This window comes from Prinia subflava, chromosome 6 (assembly GCF_021018805.1).
Source record: "Prinia subflava isolate CZ2003 ecotype Zambia chromosome 6, Cam_Psub_1.2, whole genome shotgun sequence".
Taxonomy (NCBI): Eukaryota; Metazoa; Chordata; class Aves; order Passeriformes; family Cisticolidae; genus Prinia; species Prinia subflava.
The window spans coordinates 38,110,023-38,130,341 of NC_086252.1; the positions used below are offsets into that span (position 1 = coordinate 38,110,023).

The 20,319-nt window shown below is 54.5% G+C and overlaps 2 protein-coding genes across 2 annotated transcripts in view; one reads left to right on the forward strand and one right to left on the reverse strand.

Annotated features, from left to right (window-relative positions):
- Nucleotides 1-659: 659 nt before the first annotated feature.
- Nucleotides 660-1,512, reverse strand: RPRM (reprimo, TP53 dependent G2 arrest mediator homolog). The gene has a single exon (XM_063399841.1). The coding sequence runs from the start codon at nt 1,327-1,329 to the stop codon at nt 862-864; it is 468 nt and encodes a 155-aa protein (XP_063255911.1). The 5' UTR covers nt 1,330-1,512; the 3' UTR covers nt 660-861.
- A 7,989-nt stretch (nt 1,513-9,501) lies between these two features.
- GALNT13 (polypeptide N-acetylgalactosaminyltransferase 13) overlaps nt 9,502-20,319 on the forward strand; it is a 42,940-nt gene continuing 32,122 nt past the window's right edge. The window contains 4 exon segments of the mRNA XM_063401066.1: nt 9,502-10,240; nt 17,783-17,881; nt 18,576-18,802; nt 20,019-20,187. Of these exon segments, the coding sequence (XP_063257136.1) occupies nt 18,661-18,802; nt 20,019-20,187 (311 nt within the window). The 5' untranslated portion in view covers nt 9,502-10,240; nt 17,783-17,881; nt 18,576-18,660.

The window sequence follows — 20,319 nt, forward strand, 5'->3', positions numbered from 1 at the left end:
TCCAAATCCCGTGGGAGCAGCGGCTCCCCCTCCCTGGAACGAGCCCGCGCGGAGTCACCTGTTGGCGCGGCTTCAGCTGGGATAATAAAACCTGGATTTTGTGGTTTCCCAGAGCCAAAATTCCCGCTGCGTTCCGGCCAGCGGGATCCAGCCAGGCTGGGCTGGATGCTGTCCCCGGCCACAGCCGCATCCAGGGGCAGGAGCGCAATTCCCGCATCTCCCCGAGCGCGGGATGCGGGTCCCGCGTTCAGCCAGCCCGGGGGCTGGAAAAGCGCTGGGAAAGCGCTGGGAAAGCGCTGGGAAAGCGCTGGAAAAGGGAACTTTTAGCCCGGCTGGACGGGAAACCCCGCCCGGCCGGGCCGCGGGGGGACAGGGAAAGCTTCACCCCGGCCGCTCCCCGCTCCCCTCCGGCGCATCCCGGGACCAGCGGGCGGGAAGGGGAAGGGGAAGGGGAAGGGGAAGGGGAAGGGGAAGGGGAAGGGGAAGGGGAAGGGGAAGGGGAAGGGGAAGGGGAAGGGGAAGGGGAAGGGGAAGGGGAAGGGGAAGGGGAAGGGGAAGGGGAAGGGGAAGGGGAAGGGGAAGGGGAAGGGGAAGGGGAAGGGGAAGGGGAAGGGGAAGGGGAAGGGGTGGAGGCGGGCGGAATAAGGAGCCCAGACCTGTTGCCATCACAGCACGCTTTACTTCGGCAGCCGCGGGCGGTGGGACGGGGCCGGGCCGGGCGGCTCCGGCCACCCCGAGCGTCTCCCGAGCTCCGGGCTGCCGGCATCCATCCGCCCGGTGTTCTTCATGAGGAAAGGCTCCAAGCCGAGCCCGGTGTCCGCGGGAGGGCTGCGGGCGGCCAGCCCGGGGTCAGCGCTGCGGTCAGTACGGCCCCACCACCACCGCCTCCACCTCCTTGGACGGGCGGCGGTCCTTGACCAGAAAGTTGATCATGCCCTCGGACTTGATGAGGAGGTTGCAGCCGAGGAAGAAGATGCCGAACACCACGGTGAGGGCCAGCACGCACATGACGGCGATCTGCACCACGCGCATGATGTACACGCTGCGCTCGTCCGCCGCCGCGCCGCTGCCGTCGGTCACCACGGAGGCGGCGGTGCAGCAGCGCAGCGCCCGCTCCAGCTCCAGCGCCGCGCCCCCGGCCCCCGCCAGCAGCCCCGCCGCCGAGGAGCCGTTCATCCCTCCGGGAACCCCCAGCGAGCCGTTCATCCCTCCGGGAACCCCCAGCGAGCCGTTCATCCCTCCGGGAACCCCCAGCGAGCCGTTCATCCCCGCCGGGAGCCCCAGCGAGCCGCCGAGCCCCGCCGGGAGCCCCGCCGAGGAGCCGTTCATCCCTCCCGGCAGCCCCGCCGCCGCCGCCGCCGCATGCAGGCGGCCCGAGCCGGGCCGGGCGGAGCCGTGCCGAGCCCAGGCGAGCCCAGCCGGGCCGGGCGGAGCCGTGCCGAGCCCAGGCGAGCCCAGCCTGGCCGCTCCGCGCTGCCCCGCGCCCGCCCGGCACCGCCCGCGCCGCGCCGCTCCGCCCCGCGGGGCAGCCGGGGAGGGACCGGGCCGGGGTGGGAGAGGGAGGGGAGAGGGAGGGGAGAGGGGCTGGAGGGAGGGAGGGTTTGGGTGGAGAGGGAGGGGAGAGGGGCTGGAGGGATGGGAAAGGGTCAGGGAGGGGAAGGGGAAGGAGGGAGCGGTTTGGGGGGACAGGGGAGGGGTCGGCGTGGGAAGGGTCGGGAAGGGGCGCGGCTTTGAGGGGGATCTTTGGGAATCGGGGATCAGGGAAAGGGGGAGGAGGGCGGTTTTGGATGGCTTTGGGAAGAGGGAAGAGGGTCCGGCATGGAAAAGGGTCGGGAAGGGTGGCGGGATTGGGGAGGAGGGAGGGGGCACAGAGGGGCTGGGAGGGGCTCTGGGTGTGCCGAGGGCAGGATTTGGGGAGCAGAGGAATGGGATTGGGGGCTTGGAGAGCTGGGGTGGGGCAAGGGGGATGTGAGGGGCGTTTAGGGAATGGATTTGATGGGAGAAATTTGGAGGGGGGTGAGGAGGGGGATTTGGGGCAGTGGAAGGATTTGGGGTGGAGGGATTTGGGGTGGAGGGGAGCAGGATTTCTGTCCGTGGGATTTGGCAAACGGGATTCAGGGATGCACTTTCCTGGGGAGGGGGCTTTGGGAAGCGCTCTGAGGGAATGGGGTTTGGGGGTGCTTTTGGGGGAACCGGCAGAGATGGGATTCTGTGGGAGCGGGATTTTCCTCGCGGGTTTTGGTGGGAGCGAGCTCTGGGCTGTGCATTCCCAGGGAGTGCGGTATTTTTGGGAAAACACCTTTTGGAGGAGGGCTCTGCGGTGAGGGGACGCAGGGCCAGCCCTGGGCGCTGCGGGGAGAGCCGGAGCAGCCCTTGGGAGATGGAATCCCCCGTTCCCAAAGTTCCCCCAGCTCCGTTTCCATGGAATATCCAGCTCCAAGTGTTTTGGAGCCTTCCCGTGTGCGCCGGGGCGGTGCCCAAGGGGAGGTGACAGCCGGGGGTGACCCTGGGGACGGCGCACCCTGCGTCCCGCTGCCCATCCCTGCGGACTCTTCCCAAGGGCCTGGAATTGTTGGGAATTCTCATCCCCTCAGCTCAGGGGAGCGCCCAGCCTGGGGCTGCTCCTGGAGCAGTTTCCCATGGATGATTTTGGAGGTTGGGGAATAACTGGAGGGTGGCAGCAGCTCCCGGCAGCCAGAGCCGGGGGTTGGGTGTGAATCCCGACATTCCAGCTCCCTGGCATTCCCAGGGATGGGCAGCACAGCCGAGCTCCGGCCGAGCCATGACTGGGGAGATTTCCCGGAGGAGAATGTGGATGAGAGCTGGGAGCTGCGGCCGGGCTTAACCCTGCGCTGTCCTTCCCGAGTGGAGATGGGATCATCCCAAACAGCCCCAGGGATCCATGTGGGATCATCCCAAACATCCCCAGGGATCCGTGTGGGATCCGTGTGGGATCTGTGTGGGATCCGTGTGGGATCCGTGTGGGATCCGTGTGGGATCCGTGTGGGGTCAGTGGGGCTGGGACAATCCCTGCCCACAGGGGTGTGGTGACCCTGGGGGTTTCCTGGGATGCTCCTCCTGGGAATGACCCTGTGCAGAGGCCAAGCCCTGGGGAAAGGACGTTTTCCAAACCCCTTCCAGCTGATTCATCCTGGGGTGGTGGCTCGGGGTGGCACTTGGGACTCAGTGCTGGGGAATTTCGGACTCGATGACCTTGGGGGGGCTTTCCCAACGAAGCCATTCCATGATTCCGTGATGAATTGGATCGTGGATGTCACCTGTCCTGTCCCCTGCACCCCTGTGTCACCTTCACGGGTGACAATGCCCCCACGGTGTCCCCTCGCTGCCCGGAGCCTCTCACCCTGCTGGCCCTGCCTCTCTCATCCGATGGGAACATTTTGTTTTCCCGCTGGAAGAAAAGGATGGGATTGATCCTAGCGAGCCAAGGGAGTGCTGGCAGTTCCTGCAGCCAGAGGAAAAGCTGGAAGAGCTCTTGGAACTCCGCACGATTCCCATTTGGAGCGTGGTTCTCTCTCTTCTCAGCAGGCACGTGGGTCAAGCTCTGTCCTTGAGCTCTTCACCTCCCGGCTCTTGGCAGCTCCGTGGGAAAATGCTTCCCATCCCTAAATTATGGCAGGAACAATCCCATCCCTACATTATGGCAGGAAAAATCCCATCCCTAAATTATGGCAGGAAAAATCCCATCCCTACATTATGGCAGGAAGAATCTTATCCCTAAATTAGGACAGAAAACCCCCATGCCTAAATTTTGAGAGGAAAAATTGGAAGCAGGAAGGCTCCTGTTCCCTCCTCCCTGTCCCACACATCCCGGTCCCATTCCCTCATCCCTGTCCCACACATCCCGGTCCCATTCCCTGTCCCACACATCCCGGCCCTGTTTCCCGATTCCCGGTGTCCCACTCGGCCCCGTATCCCGGGATGCGGAGCGGGGCCGGGATTGCCGGGAGAGCAGTGACACCTAGTGACAGCGAGGACACCGGGATACAGGGACACCGGGATACAGGGACACCGGGATACCGGGATACAGGGATACAGGGATACAGGGACACCGGGATACAGGGACACCGGGATACCGGGATACAGGGATACAGGGACACCGGGATACAGGGATACAGGGATACCGGGATCCAGGGATCCAGGGATCCAGGGATCCAGGGATACAGGGATACAGGGATACCGGGATCCAGGGACACCGGGACACTGGGATACAGGGATACCGGGATACAGGGATAACGGGATCCAGGGATACAGGGACACCGGGATCCAGGGATACAGGGACACCGGGACACAGGGATACCGGGATACCGGGATACAGGGATAACGGGACACCGGGACACAGGGATACAGGGACACTGGGATACCGGGATACCGGGATACCAGGATACAGGGATACAGGGACACTGGGATACTGGGATACAGGGGTACCGGGATACAGGGATACAGGGACACCGGGACACCGGGATACAGGGATACAGGGATACAGGGACACTGGGATACAGCACCGGGACACGGGAACAAGCTTGGGAACCGGGACGGGCTCCGGGCAGCCCCTTCCCCCCCGCTTCCCTTTTCCAAGAGCACAAATCCCTGAAATCCAGGGGCACTGGCCTGGCTCGCTGTTACCACAGAGCTCTGCTCTCCTTGAGCCTCAGATTCCCAGGAATTGCACGGCTGGAATCACAGCCCATGGAATGCTTTGGGCTTGGCAGGGGCTGTAAATCCCGTGCTGTTCCACCCTTTCCATGGGCAGGGATTCCTGCCACTATCCCGGGCTGGCAGGGAGCTCCTGCAGCCACCACACCTCACTGTGGGAATAATCCCGGGAATCCCAATGCCTGACAGAAACCTGGGAATCTCCACAGGGAAATTTTGGAACCCTGGCAGCTTTGATTTTTCCCTGTTTTTATTTTTTTTCCCTACATTTTCACTTTGGTTCCAATTCCAATTAAATTCCAATTAAACCACAATTAAAATGAATCGGCCAGTGCCATCCCATCCTTTTCCTGGACAACTGAACAGTTTTCCTGGGAAATGCAAGAGCTTTCCTAGGGAATAGAACAGTTTTCCTAGGGAATAGAACAGTTTTCCTAGGGAATAGAACAGTTTTCCTGGGAAATGGAAGAGTTTTCCTAGGGAATAGAACAGTTTTCCTAGGGAATAGAACAGTTTTCCTGGGAAATGGAAGAGTTTTCCTAGGGAACGGTGCTCATCCACGTTTGCCATGGATAAGGAATGAGGGATTTGCTTTATATGAATATTTTAGGAGGACGGAGTGGTCTCTTTGGGATTTGGGAATGAAATCCCAAATCCAGGTGCTGGGATCAGCCCTTCCCACCCCCTGGATAGCAGATCCAGGTGTCCTGGGGTGGGAAGAGCCTTGGGAAAAGGGGAAACGAGGCTGGAGGTTGAGCCTGGCTTAGATAAAACAGAGCTCTGAGTTAGGCCTGGCTTTGCTACCTGGCCCAGGAGATCCTGGAGCAGAATTCCTGCTCCTGGAAGGGCACTGGGAAAGGAAAGGTGGGATCTGTGAATTTATAATGAACTGAATGTTGGAATGGGATGGGAGAGGCTCTCTGGGCTCTCAGGAGGAGCTGCCAGGGCCTGATCCAGGCCCTTCTCCAGGAGGGAGCTGCTGCTGCTTCCCAAATCCAGAAAAACCTCCCGGGTTTTGGGAACAGTTGGATTTTCAGCTCTTTGGGCAGGGAATTCTGAAATCCTCTGGAGCACCGGTCCATGCTGGGGATTTTTCCCAATCTCCTGCTTTTATTCCCAGAGTTTCTTCCATTTCTTGGAAAACTGGGGAAAGGGGACAATGGTGACTCCACAGGGAAATCGGGGAATGCAGGAACCTCCTCAGGTGCAAACCTGGCTCTTTCCCACACATTTTGAGCATTTAAATGGAAGTTAAAATGTGCAAAGAATATTTTCCTATCTTTATTTTCCCTATATTTTTTCCTTTTTAAAACTTTACTTTTATTTATTTATTTATTTCCTGTATTTTCATTTTTAAAAAAATTTTCACATCTCCAGCTGGGATGGGAAGTTCTCTTTGGGAGAGAGGAGGAACAAAATTCCCAGAGAATATGAGGGAAAGGGGAGGAACCTTTCCAGGGCTTGGGCACCTCCTTCTCTCTCCCCATTTTCTCCTGGTTTCCTTTGTTGTGGATTGGCCATGGATTCACACAGATATGAAAAATGAATGAATCCTAAATCCTGGAATTATGTTGGAGCCTGGCATGTGGGAATCTGGAATTAGAGGAAATGTTCTGCCAGGCTTAAAAATTAGCATTTTTAATTAGCATTTTCCAGCTAATTTTGGAGTTTATTGTTCTTTCCTTGCTGTTCCCAAAGGCTCCATGGAACTTTCTTGCACACAATCAAAAGGGATTTTTTTTTTTTTTTTTTTTTTTTTTTTTTTTTTTTGGAATATTTAAAATTTTTTGCTGGAAGTTTTAAATTCCAGCAAAACTTGGATTTTTTGCTTCTGTACAAAATCCATTCCCCATCCCCACTCATCCAAGGCTTTTTTAGGTGGGAATTTCTTTTCCCAACTAAAACTTTTCTTTTTCCATCCTGGAAAAACCAGGAATTTAAAGATCTTTTTGCTCCCAGACACAGAAGTGGTGTCCTGGCATCCCAAAGTCTTGGAATGTTTTGGAAGGGCTCTCAAAGCTCAGCTCATTCCAGGATTTTTCCAAGCCCTTCCATGAGTAAAACAGAAGGATTTTCCTGCTGCTCTTCCAAAGGGGTGGGGTTGGGATGAAATTCCCAATTCTCTCATGGAATTTGTGGTTTTCCCTGGGTTTGGGGATGGTTTGAACGGTGCCGCACTCCCTGCACTGGGATTTCCCGGGATTGGGGTTGGAGCAGAGCCCTCCCCGCCAGGATTGGTGTGGGGAGGGCAGGGAGGCTCTCCGGGAATTCCGGGATTTCCCGGGAATTCTCGGGAATTCTCCTCCCTCCCTTCCCAGGCAGGGCTGGATGCCGGGCAGGGCCGCAGCTGCAATGCAGAGGAATCCCTGGCTCGTCCTCAGGGATGCAGGGAATGCTGGAATCCTTGGAATCCTTTCACCTCCATGGAGCACCTGCTCCCAGCACCCCGCAGGGACTGGAAAAACCCTCAGGAATTTTTCAGGATGTGTTGGGAAGGGAAAGAGGCCCCTAAGTAATTTATTAAATATTTAAATAAGGGGAAAAAAGCCTTTATTGCTTATTTTATACACGAAAAAATGCTTTTATTGCTTATTTTATAAAGGGGAAAAATCCTTTTATGGCCCATTTTATGAAGGAAAATAAAGGATTTATTCCTTATTTTATGAAGAAAAAAGCTTTTAGTCCTTATTTTATAAAGGAAAAAATTATTTTATTGCTGATTTTATCGAGGCAAAAATGCTTTTATTCCTTTTTTATGGAAAAATACTTTAATTGCTAGTTTTATAGAGAAAAATGCTTTTATTGCTTATTTCATAAGGAAGGAAAGGTTCTTATGACTTAATCTTTAAAGGGAAAAATGTTTTTATTGCTCAATTTTTAGGGGGAAATGTTTTAATTAATTATTTTTTTAAGGAGAAAAACGTTTTTATTGCTTCTTTTTTGGATGAGGAACAAAATCCAGAGTGCCGGGAGGTTTCTCGTGTCAAAGCGTTTCTGTTTGAGCGTTTGGTGTTCATTAAAAATAAATCCATTTATTGCTAAACCAACAACCAAATGTGGGGAGTCCGGAGTTTCTGGCACTGCCAGACAGACGGGAGAGGGAGAGGAGTGCAGGGACCCCTGGATCCAAGGAAAACCTCCCTGGAGCCGGGCTGGGAGAGCTGGGAATGTTCCCCTGGAGAAGGGAAGGCTCCAGGGAGAGCTCAGAGCCCCTGGCAGGGCCTGAAGGGGCTCCAGGAGAGCTGCAGAGGGACTGGGGACAAGGCAGGGAGGGACAGGACACAGGGAATGGCTCCCAGTGCCAGAGGGCAGGGCTGGGTGGGAGATTGGGAAGGGATTCCTGGCTCGGCTGGAATTCCCAGAGCAGCTGTGGCTGCCCCTGGAGCCCTGGCAGTGCCCAGGGCCAGGCTGGAGCAGCCTGGGACAGTGGGAGCTGACCCTGGATGGACTGGGATGGGATTTAATGCCCTTTCCAACCCAAACCATTCCAGGATTCTGGGATTTATCCACAAATCATTCCCTGTGCTCCCCCCGGGCATTCCCTGTGCTCCCCCCGGGCATTCCCTGTGCTCCCCCCGGGCATTCCCTGTGCTCCCCCTGGGCATTCCCTGCTCTCCCCCTGGGTATTCCCTGCTCTCCCCCCGGGCATTCCCTGCTCTCCCCCCGGGCATTCCCTGCTCCCCCTGGGCATTCCCTGTGCTCCCCCCTGGCATTCCCTGTGCTCCCCCGGGCATTCCCTGTGCTCCCCCCTGGCATTCCCTGTGCTCCCCCTGGCATTCCCTGTGCTCCCCCTGGGCATTCCCTGTGCTCCCCCGGGCATTCCCTGTGCTCCCCCCTGGCATTCCCTGTGCTCCCCCTGGCATTCCCTGCGCTCCCCCTGGGCATTCCCTGTGCTCCCCCGGGCATTCCCTGTGCTCCCCCCTGGCATTCCCTGTGCTCCCCCCGGGCATTCCCTGCGCTCCCCCTGGCATTCCCTGTGCTCCCCCTGGGCATTCCCTGTGCTCCCCCCTGGCATTCCCTGTGCTCCCCCTGGGCATTCCCTGCGCTCCCCCTGGGCATTCCCTGTGCTCCCCCTGGGCATTCCCTGTGCTCCCCCTGGGCATTCCCTGCGCTCCCCCTGGGCATTCCCTGCGCTCCCCCTGGGCATTCCCTGTGCTCCCCCCGGGCATTCCCTGTGCTCCCCCCGGGCATTCCCTGTGCTCCCCCCGGGCATTCCCTGTGCTCCCCCCGGGCATTCCCTGCGCTGCCCTGGGCATTCCCTGCTCCCCCGGGCATTCCTTGGGCATTCCCTGCTCTCCTCGGCCCCTCCAGCCCTCCCCTGCTCCCCTCAGTCCCCATCCCACATTTCCCCATCCCCTCAGTGTCACCGCCTTCCTCCGCTCCTCTCGGTCCCTATCCCGGCCCCCGATCCCCTCAGCATCCCTGCTCTCCTCCGCTCCCCTCAGCCCCGATCCCCTCTTCATGCCCGCCTTCCTCCGCTCCCCTGGGCCCCCATCCCGGCCCCCGATCCCCTCAGCATCCCTGCTCTCCTCTGCTCCCCTGGGTCCCCATCCCGGCCCCCGATCCTCTCCCCATCCCCGCCTCTCCTCCCGCGCCGCCTCCGCCCCTTCCCTCCCTGTGAGCCATTCGTGAGGCCGGGGCCGCCCCCGCCACCTGCCCGGCCCTTCCTCCCTCATCCCTCCCTCTCTCCTCATCCCTCCCTCTCCCTCCCTCCCTCCCTCCCTCTCTCCTCATCCCTCCCTCGCTCTCCCGTGTCTCTCCCGTGTCTCTCGTGTCTCTCCCGCCGTTCCCGGGCCCAGCCGCAGCACCGCGGCCATTGCGGCCGAGGCGGGGCCGCTCCCGCCGCTCCCGCCGCTCCCCGCGCTCAGCCCCGGCCATGAGGAGGAGGAGGAGGGCGGCGGCTCCGCGCCGAGCCCCCGCCAGAGGCTGAGATCGCCCCGGATGCTGCTGAGACCCCTCCAGGACTGACGGGGCTGAGACCACCGCACGCTGCTGAGTCCCCGGACTGACGGGGCTGAACCCCCGGTGGTGCTGAGCCGCCTCGGACACTGCTGAGCCCCTGGACTGGAGGTGCAGGACGCTGCTGGACCCCCCTGGACACTGCCGAACCCCCGGACTGCAGGTGCTGGACCCTCCAGGACACTGCTGAGCCCCCGGAGTGACGGGACTGAGCCCCCCGGGCCCTGCTGAGCCCCCGGACGGGAGGGGCTGCATCCCCGGGTGATGCTGAACCCCCCGGGCCGGTTCTGAGCTCGGGGCTCCGCCGCAGGTGAGGCCGGGGGAGCCGTGCCGGGCTCCTGCCGCTCCTCCAGCCCCGGCTCCGCTCTCCCGGGGGCTCCCCTCGCTCCCGGCTCCTCTCTCCCTCTGGATCCCGTCGCTCCCGGCTCCGCTCTCCCCGATCCCGCCTTTGCAGGGAGCTTTGCTTAATCCGGGCTCAGCCGGGCTGGGCCAGCGAGGTGTGACCGGCCCTGACCCAGTCCCGGCGCCGGGAGCTCTCCGGGAAGCGCCGCCGGCTCCGCTGGGGGAGGATCCGAAGATCCCTGGAACACCGCGTTGGCTGCTTATGGTAGGACGGAGCGGCGTTTTATCCATTCCATCCATGGGTTTTCCTGGAATAGCGCTCTGGGCTCTCGGCATTCCCTGGAATAACGTTTGGGGTTGTGGATTTCAACCAGAGGTTTCCCTGGAAAAGCGTTGTGGGCTGTCAGGATTCCCTGGAATAGCAGGATTCCCTGGAATAATGTTTTGGACTGTGGATTTCAGCCGTAGATTCCCTGGAATTCTGGGCTGACAGGATTCCTTGGAATAGCGCTTTGGGCTGCCAGGATTCCCTGGAATCGCGTCCGGGGCTATTCCCGCCGCAGGTTTCCCTGGAATGATGGTTTAGACTGTCAGGATTCCCTGGAATGATGTTTTAGGCTGTCAGGTTTCCCTGGAATGATGGTTTAGGCTGTCAGGATTCCCTGGAATGATGGTTTAGACTGTCAGGATTCCCTGGAATGATGTTTTAGGCTGTCAGGATTCCCTGGAATCGCGTCCGGGGCTATTCCCGCCGCAGGTTTCCCTGGAAGCGCCTCAGCCTGGCTGATTCCCGTTTTTCCCGGCTGTTTTTCCCGAGCGGGATGCGCTGAATCTTTTAATTTAAATTCCCTCTAAATTTCACTTAAATTCCTCCCGCACGGCAATAAGGATAGGAGCAGCCCGGACTGCTGGAAATGGGATTTGGCACGGCTGTTAAAAGCTGGGATTTTCCTAGAAAATCCTAAAGTTGGGATGCCAGCTGCTTTCCCAGGATTCGGGGAAAAGCCGCTCCCGAAATTCAAGTTTATTTTCCATTTTTCCATTAGAAATTGAATCAGTCTGGGTGAATAGAGAGAAAATAAAAACCGCTAAAAGCCGTTTTTTTGTCGGAAAATAACGACTGGAATTTATTTGGACGCTGGGAATAGCGGGAGGAAAGATTAATGGGAGATTAAAGCACGCTGGGAATGATGGAGGCAAAGATTATTTTAACTCTTGGTGGCTGCTGGCCTTTGAAGGGGAGGTGAGGCCTTAAAACTTCAGGTTTTAAGGTGTTATAAAGTATATTTAGGGATTTTTTTTAGGTGCTTTTAGGTCATATTTAGGTGTTTTTAAGGCGTTTTTTGGTATATTTAAAATTTTCCTCTTGTGATGCACATTTGGTGTTTTGTGTGTTATCAATGAAACCACATCTAGGAAAATACCAGTGTAAAAATCTGGTTTTCTTGTGTAAAAACCTCATTTTCTTGAGTAAAACCCCCCCTTTTTTGGGTAAAAATCTGCTTTTTTTTTGTGTAAAAACCGCATTTTTTTAGTAAAACTCTCCTTTTATTGTGGTTAAAAACTGCTCGTGGAAAAAAAGGGATTTTCCTGTCTAAAAAACTGCTTTTCTTGTGCAAAAAAAGAGTGATTTTCTTGTCTAAAAATCTGCTTTTTGGGTAAAGATCTGCTTTTCTCATGTAAAAACCTGGTTTTTTAATGGAAAAATCTGCTTTTTTCCCCCCAAATGAAGCTGGGAGGGGGGGATGTGATCCCACTCGGTTCTGGGGTTTTCTGTCCGTTCCCACGTTCTTCCCACCTGCTCCAGAAACAGCTCCCGGGTTTTTTTGGGAATGGGAGGTGCCAGAGCTCTTCCCACCATCTGCACCCCCAGAGCCCATTCCACAGGAGAATTCGGGCTGGTTTAAATGTGGGAATGTGTGCAGTGGGATGGGGTTGCTTTCTCCATCCCACTGTTTAATGGGATTAAACATTGTTTAATGTTTAATGGAATTTTGGGTTTGCAGAATGTGGGAATACGGGAATCAAACCCTGCTGGGGGCTGGCAGCTCATGAAGGAAAAGCGGAATTGCCTGGAAATAAGGAATTGGGAATCTCTCCTTTATTTTTTTTAAGTCAGAAAATTCCAGAGGGTTTTGCCCGTGGGGCGAATCCAAGGAAAACTTTGCCTGGAGATGTGGGAGAATTGAGCTCCTCGTGGCTGCACTTCTATGGAGATGGGAAAATGGCTTTGGGGTTTTTTATGGTTTATTTTGAAATCCACACAGTGAGAGCTGATCAATCCCAACAAATCTGCTTCCCTCAAAAACCAGGAGAGGATGCAAAAATAAACCAGGAACGGACAGAGGGGATTCCAGTCCCTTTGTGGGGATGAGTTTGATGCTGGAGCGAGCAGGATTTAAACAATTTCTTGGCGTTTGGTGCTCAGAAATTCGGGTTCTTCCCTGATTTCTTGGATGGGGAAAAGTGAGGGAATTCTGCTTGGGCACAGCTCTGTGGGGCCACCCCCTGCTCCCTTCCTGAGATCCCAGAATCCTGGAATGTCCCAGCTGGAAGGGATCCCCAGGATCGCTGATCCAACCCCTGGCCGGGCACCCCAGCAATGCCCCCCTGGAGCCCCGGCAGCCTCGGGAATGTGACCATTCCCTGATTTCCCTGCTCCATGGGCCACTCTGGCTTTCTCCAGCATGTCCTTGTGTTGGAGGAGCTGGAAAGCTCCTGCAGGTGGATCTGTCAGTGCCCCTGGAGTCCTTTCATTTCCCTGGAAGGTGGGAGAATTCCCGGCTCTGGAATGGGAATGAGCAGAGGCAGCTCTGGCTGCTGCTCCGCCTGGATGAGGCTGTTCCAAGGGCAGAAATCCTGGGAAAGGTGGAAGTTTGGGAATGGGAGATGCCAGGGCTGGCTGGGAATGTGGAATTTGGGAAGTTCATGAGTGAAATCCTCCTTCCCGTGTATTTGCTTTTACAGGTGGGCTGTGCTTGAGGGAAAAACCTGGAAAAAGGAGCAGGAGGAGGATTTTGAGCTTTTAACACATAGGAAAAGGAGTTGCCTTGTGAGAACTGGGAGTTAATTCCCAATATTTTGGTTGTTCCAGAGGATCTGTGGCTGCTCCATCCCTGGAAGTGTCCAAGGCCGGGTGGGATAAGCTTGGAGCACCCAGGGATGGTGGCAGCTGTCCCTGCCCTGGATTAATGTCCCTTCCCACCCACACCATTCCATGGGTCTGTGATATTCCATTAACATTTAGGGGCTTTTAAAAACCTTTATTTTAATTGTCTGCAGGTTTGCAGTGCTTGGCAGCAGCACAGCTCCAGGACTCTAAAGGAGGGAATAAACCCAGGTAAACTCTTCCCAAATTCCCCCCCTTTTCCAGGCTGGCTGCCTCTGGAGCTGTTGGGAATGTGGTGTGATGGAATTGGGGGGCCTGGAATTGTGTGGGCTGAGCAAAGCCCCCAGAGCCAGGGCAGGTTCTCCTCCCGAGATGTGGGATGAGAGGAATTAATGAGGCTTTTCCACTTGAATTCCTGAGTCATGGGAATGAATTCCCAAGGGAAGAATGGGGCTATTAATAAATATCAGGAGAGGAGAGAGGCAGGAAAAACTGAATTCTTAAAACACAAAACACTGCGTGCCTCTGACTAAGGTACCTGATTCCTTTTTTTCCTTTTATTTCCCCCTATTTTTATTCCTTCCTAAATGTGCAAGAGCTTTCCTGGATTGATCTTGGAGTTTGACAGTTCTGGCATTAAAAGTTCTTCCTTATCCATGAATTAATGAGCTGCTCATAGAATTAAAGGATGATTTTTTTGCAGGGTGTATTATATATTCAGATTTGCTTGGATCAGTGTGGCCCTAAAATGCAGTTTCATATTGGAAAGGGGGAGTTTCAAACCCTCCTGGCCAATTTTTTTTTGTGGTGAATCCCAGGACAGCTGTGAGAAAAACCCCTTTAATTTATCAGAGGGGAAAGCTGGGAATTCTGCATGAGGATCCTGCCTTTCTTAGGTGGAATAATGCATTTGTGAGTGATTTAATTCCTGCTTGGAATTTCTCCCAGCAAACTTCCTGTGTGCCTCTGCCTGAGCAGGTGAGTCCTGGAAGCCTCAAACCCTTCTTGCTGTGGGGTTTTGGGGAGGTTTTCCCTCCAAATTTCCTAAAAATTCCATTAAAAATTCCAGTTCTGCTGCAGCAGGCTGGGTGCTCACGAACAGGAGCATCCCTGAGTGTCAGATGGTGCTTTGGATTTACCAGCAGGGATTTAATTCTGGATGAACTGCTCCTAAACTCTGGAATTCTGCTCTCAGGATCCATGGCAGAGCAGAGGCCATCCCAAGGATCCAATTCCCTACTTCCAGCCCAAATCCTTCCCGTGGGAGAGGTGCTGGATTTGGCCTTCATGGCAAACAGGAAATTCCCTGGAAAACAGCAGTGTCAACAGTGCAAACCTCTGGTTCCTGAAAATCAAATCGTTTTGGTTCAAAAGAATTAAAATTATAAAAGGAATTAAAATGAAAATTTAAAAAGGAATTATAATAAAAAATTATGATTTCAAATTTATAAAAGGAATTAAAATTAAAAGCTTAATCTTTAAGCTTTAATTCCCTGGAAAACAGCATTATTAGCAATGCAAAACTTTGATTCCCTGGAAATCAAGTCATTTTGATTAAAAGGAATTACAATTAAAAAAGGAATTGAAATTTAAAAAAAAAATTTAATTAAAATTTTAAATTTAAAAAAGGATTTAAAATTAAAATGTTAATCTTGAAGCTTTGATTCCCTGGAAGACACCCTCATTAAGAGTCCCTGGCAGCAGCCTCAGTGAGGAAAGGCAGGAATTCACCTCTGGAGAGGGAGCAGGGGGTGATTCCATCATTTCCCATCTCTGGGGTGTCCCTGCTCCCTGGAGGTTCCCGAGAGAACAATCCCCAGCCTCTCCCACCCCGAGGTTGGATAATCCTTCCCTGCAGCTGCCGGGGGATGTCCGGAGGGAGGAGCAGGAATTCTGTCCCGGTTGGTGCAGATCGTCCTCCCTGCCCCAGGCTGCTCCAGCCTGGCCTGGGCACTGCCAGGGCTCCAGGGGCAGCCACAGCTGCTCTGGGAATTCCAGCCCAGCCAGGAATCCCTTCCCAATCTCCCACCCAGCCCTGCCCTCTGGCACTGGGAGCCATTCCCTGTCCTGTCCCTCCAGGGGTTTCATTCTCTGGTGAGCCAGAGCAGCAGCACAAACACCGACAGATTTCCAGGGATGTGCTGGATCCCGATTCCATGGCTGAGCTGCAGAGGGAACCTGCTGGACTCATCCTCTGGGAAAGCCAGGCTGGATTTGGGATGTTTTCAGTTCTCTTCCTCCATCCTTTCGCTGTGACAAGGGGACAGGAGGTTTCCTTGTTATCCTCCTGTGGGAATGCATTCCTGAATGCTCCCAGGGCACCCCCTGGAGGGGCTGGGAACCCCTTGGAGCAGGGAAAACAAATCCTGGGAGCAATCCCAAAGCTCCTGGGGCTCCCCAGTTGCCCATCCTGGATCTGCTGGACAAACTGGGGGGCGCTGGGCAGCCTGGGTTAGGTTTCTTTCCATAAGAATGGGAATATTTAGGTTGGGAACAATGCTTCCTTGGTAATAATTTGGATTTTGTATCCTTTATCCAAGCACTGTGGCAGTCGGGTTTGATATTCCTGGGAATTCAGGTGGCCAAGAAAAGTTGGAGTCTTGCAGGTTGGTGAGGTCACAGTGAGGTCAGAGGAGTTCTGGCATTAATTAGGAAGGTTTAATCACATGCCTGGGATGCAGCTGGACTCTGGAATTCCAGCTTTGCTGAATCAGTCAAAGAGCTGGGTGAGAAACTGGGCAAATCCTCTGATTTTCTGTGGGATTTCCTTTGGGAATTTCCGTGCCCAGGTTATTCCTGTCCTGCTGAGGATTAGGACACTTCACTCGTGATGAGCCTGAGCAGTGACAGAGGATTAAGGAGCAGCTCAGGGCTCTGCTGAGCCGGATTTACAGAAGTGCCCATTTGGGAATGAAGGGCTTTGACCTCCTGGAATGAGGCCAGAAAGGCTGGGAGAGCTGGGAATGTTCCCCTGGAGAAGGGAAGGCTCCAGGGAGAGCTCAGAGCCCCTGGCAGGGCCTGAAGGGGCTCCAGGAGAGCTGCAGAGGGACTGGGGACAAGGCAGGGAGGGACAGGACACAGGGAATGGCTCCCAGTGCCAGAGGGCAGGGCTGGGTGGGAGATTGGGAAGGGATTCCTGGCTGGGCTGGAATTCCCAGAGCAGCTGTGGCTGCCCCTGGAGCCCTGGCAGTGCCCAGGGCCAGGCTGGAGCAGCCTGGGTGTCCCTGAGGGTGGAATGGGATAATCCTGAATGTCCCTTCCCACCCCAACCAGTCTGGAATTCTGTGATTCCCTAAAATTCTGCTGAGTTTCTTTTGAACACACTTTTATTTCCTACCTCCACCCTGTGATGCTGCAATCTCCACATTGTCAGCCTATAAATTACCCCAAATTTCACTAAAGAATTAAATTCCCAGCACTGGTGGGAAGATACAGCTCAAGAATTGGGGCTTTTGCTGTATCCATGTTTATTTTACCTTGCAAGGATATTGGGAAAGGGAATGAAGAGGTTTCCAGGGAGCAGCGATGGATTCTGGGTCCATGTTGGTCATTCTGGGCATGGCCTGGCTGTGGGGATAACAGGAAAAAATCCTGAACAATTTGTTTATATCTGCAGAAAACTGAGATTTTTAATCCAGGGAAAAGGCAAATCGAGGATTGGAATCTTGAGTTGTCATTCACTGGGATTTGCAGCCTTCATAATTTCCCCCACAGATTGTTTGGGTCAGTTCTAGGAAATGCTGGCGGATTCCTCAGTTTGCCTCCTGTTTCCTGTCCCCAAATCCTGCTTTTCCTGCTCCCAGCCCTGCAGGGTTTGGGGCAGGGATTTCCCTCTGCTTTGCTGCAGGATAATGGGGTAAAATTTGGTTTATTCCAGGCAGTGGGAGCTCAGAAGCTCAGGATTTTTCCCTTCCTCCTCTTCTGCAAACTGTTAGGTTGAATTTCAGTTAAATTGTTATTCCTCGTTAGGCTGAATTTCGGTTAAAATAAATCTTATCTTTTTGGGAAGCTTCTTCCATTTGGAGGTTTGGAGGAGGGGATTTTATGGAATCACAGAATCCTGGGATGCTTTGGGGTGAAGGGACCTTAAAGCTGATCCCATTCCATGGGCAGGGAATCCTTCCCCTGTCCCAGACTGCTCCAAACCCTCCCAACCTTGGACACGTCCCGGGATGGAGCATCCCCAGTTTTGCTGGGAAATTTGATTTTTTTCTTCCTCATTTTTTTCCTGTAATGAAACTGTTCCCCGTGACCGCTGTGGAAATGGAATGTGTTGTCCTGGAACAGCAATTCCTGGAATTTCAAATCAGCTTCCTGGGAATCCCTCAGCAGGAAGAGCCATTGGTTGGTATTTAGGGCAGATGGAAATTGTTATTAATGAGGAGCCAGTGCAGAAATGCTGCGAGAATAATTAAATAAATCATCTCTTTAATTTATTTAAATCATTCCAGCTCTTCCATCCCTTTGGCTCAGATGAACATGAATTAAAATGTTAATGAATTAAAATGTTAATGAATTAAAATTAAAATGGGATGGAAAATGGAAAGATCCCACTTGGGAATGAGGAGCTGAGGGGGGCAGGATAAGGAAGTTAAAATGTGGGTAGAACTGAGGAGGGATTTTTAATTATAAGAGATGTCTTTATGTTTTAAGAAATATGGAAAAGTGATGGGATTTTCTCCTCTTTTTCTTTTCCAGGCACTTGGAAAATTACCCAGTGTTGAGTGCTGAGGGAATTCTGTGGGAGCATGGCTGGAGCAGGACACGGAGCGTGGGCACGGAGTGCAGGCGGTGATGGTGAGAGGAGCCCTTAATTCCAGACTTTAAATCCCAATTGCAGCACAGGGGAGATCAGGGAATCCTGGAATGCCTTGGGTGGGAAGGGACCTTAGATCCCATCCCAGTCCATCCCCAGGGACACCTCCCACTGTCCCAGGCTGCTCCAGCCTGGCCCTGGGCACTGCCAGGGCTCCAGGGGCAGCCACAGCTGCTCTGGGAATTCCAGCCCAGCCAGGAATCCCTTCCCAATCTCCCACCCAGCCCTGCCCTCTGGCACTGGGAGCCATTCCCTGTGTCCTGTCCCTCCAGCCCTTGTCCCCAGTCCCTCTGCAGCTCTCCTGGAGCCCCTTCAGGCCCTGGCAGGGCTCTGAGCTCTCCCTGGAGCCTTCCCTTCTCCAGGGGAACATTCCCAGCTCTCCCAGCCTTTCCAGCCCTTGGAGAACTGGATCTGGAGCTGTGTTCTCCAAGCCCCCATTTGAGGCAGGATCCCAAACCCGGGGATCAGTGACCGCAGCGCCCTTTTCCAAGGAATCTTTGGTGGTCGTCAGCTGGAGTCCGAAATACTTGGCAGGATAAAAATTCAATATTGAGAAATTCCCAATCTGAAATCATTATTTGAGGGAAATGAGTGTCTCGGTAACGAGTAACGCTTGTCAGAAGGATGAATACGCAGGAATCCGGGATAATCTGTCTGCCTTTCCCGTGCCCGCAGCGCGCCGCTCCCCCGCGCCCGCCCGGCCCCGCGCTGCCGGGCTGTGACCCCGCGCTGCCGCCGCCGCCCGGGCCCGCCGGGAGCCATGAGGAGGCTCGGCTACTGCCGGGTGGTGCTGGCCACGTCCCTGCTCTGGGTGCTGCTCGACGTGTTCCTGCTGCTCTACTTCAGCGAGTGCAACAAGTGTGAGGACAGCAAGGAGCGCTCGCTGCTGCCGGCGCTGCGCGGTGAGAGCCGGCCCGGCCCCGCCCTGGGAGCTGCGGGCTCTCGTTAGCGCTGAGGGCCGCGGGTTCGAGCCTCACACCGGGCACGTTAAATGTTGCTTTTTTTATTTTCTTCTCCGTTAGATGCTCGGGATTCGCGGTTTCGTGTCGGGCTCAGGTGTTTGTTCATTCTTATCTCGCAGTTTTGTGTTCAGGCTCAGATGTTTGTTCATTCTTATCTGTGTTACAGGCTCACAAGCTGTGAGTTCTGGCTAACAAAGTGGAAAATGGCTCTGTCTCTAACTCTGTACAAGGTCTTTTAAGCACAAACTGTCCAATTTAAAAATGACACCTAAATTATTTTTACTTTTAACCCAATACCCAACCACCCCTGGCTGCAATGTGGATTTTTCTACCCAGTCACAAAACACCACCCAGACCCATGGAGGAGAAGGTGAAAAAGAAGGACTCAGCCTCTGCCCTAAATCCTCCACCCTGCTTTATATCCATTCCTGTGTTCTAAACCCTCAAACTCTGAGTTTCCCACCCTGTGCCATCACACACTTCTATCCAAACCCCACCCCACAATCCCAGCGCTGTCTCTCAATTTTGGGAGCCTTTTCCAGCCTCAGGTGAGTGCAGGGTTTGCCTGGGGGTCAGTGCCTGGCAGCACAGAAAGCCTGGAATTCTCACAATCCCAGCCCCTCCAAAACGGTCAATTCCTTGTTTTATAGAGTTTGGCCTCATGTTTGTGTCTCAAAATGGATTTTCCCAGCAGAGAACATCCCAGGATCTGCAGGATTTAGCGCTGCTTTGGTGTTGTCTGAGTTTGTCTTTGTGTTTTATGGAATGATTTGGGTTAAAATGGACCTTAAATCCCATTCCATGGGCAGGGACAGCTCCTGCTATCCCAAGCCTGGCCTGGAGCATTCCAGGGCTCCAGGGGCAGCCACAGCTTCTCTGGGAGGGTGCCCAGAGCAGCCCCTGGATCCCTGGAAGTGTCCAAGGCCACCTTGGATGGGGCTTGGAGCAGCCTGGGATGGTGGGAAGGAACAAATCCAGGGGCTTCAATCATCTTGGAATAGAACTGGATGTTCTTGGATCCAGAGAGGGATAAAAGCTCCTGGTGGGGCAGGGAAAATGGGGGTTGGATTTCCAGCATTCCTTGTGGAACACCAAAAGCTTCCTGCAGGATAAATCCGATTCCCAGGTGCTCAAAGCTCCTTGTGCTGTTTTCCAGCCGTCATTTCCCGGAACCAGGAGGGCCCGGGGGAGATGGGCAGGGCCGTGCTGATCCCCAAGGAGGAGCAGGAGAAGATGAAGGAGCTGTTCAAGATCAACCAGTTCAACCTCCTGGCCAGCGACCGCATCGCCCTGAACCGCAGCCTGCCCGACGTGCGGCTGGACGGGTGAGACCCGGAATGGGATGGGCTGAAATCCATCCTGGGAATGGGGATGGGCTGAAATCCATCCTGGGAATGGGGATGGGCTGAAATCCATCCTGGGAATGGGGATGGGCTGAAATCCATCCTGGGAATGGG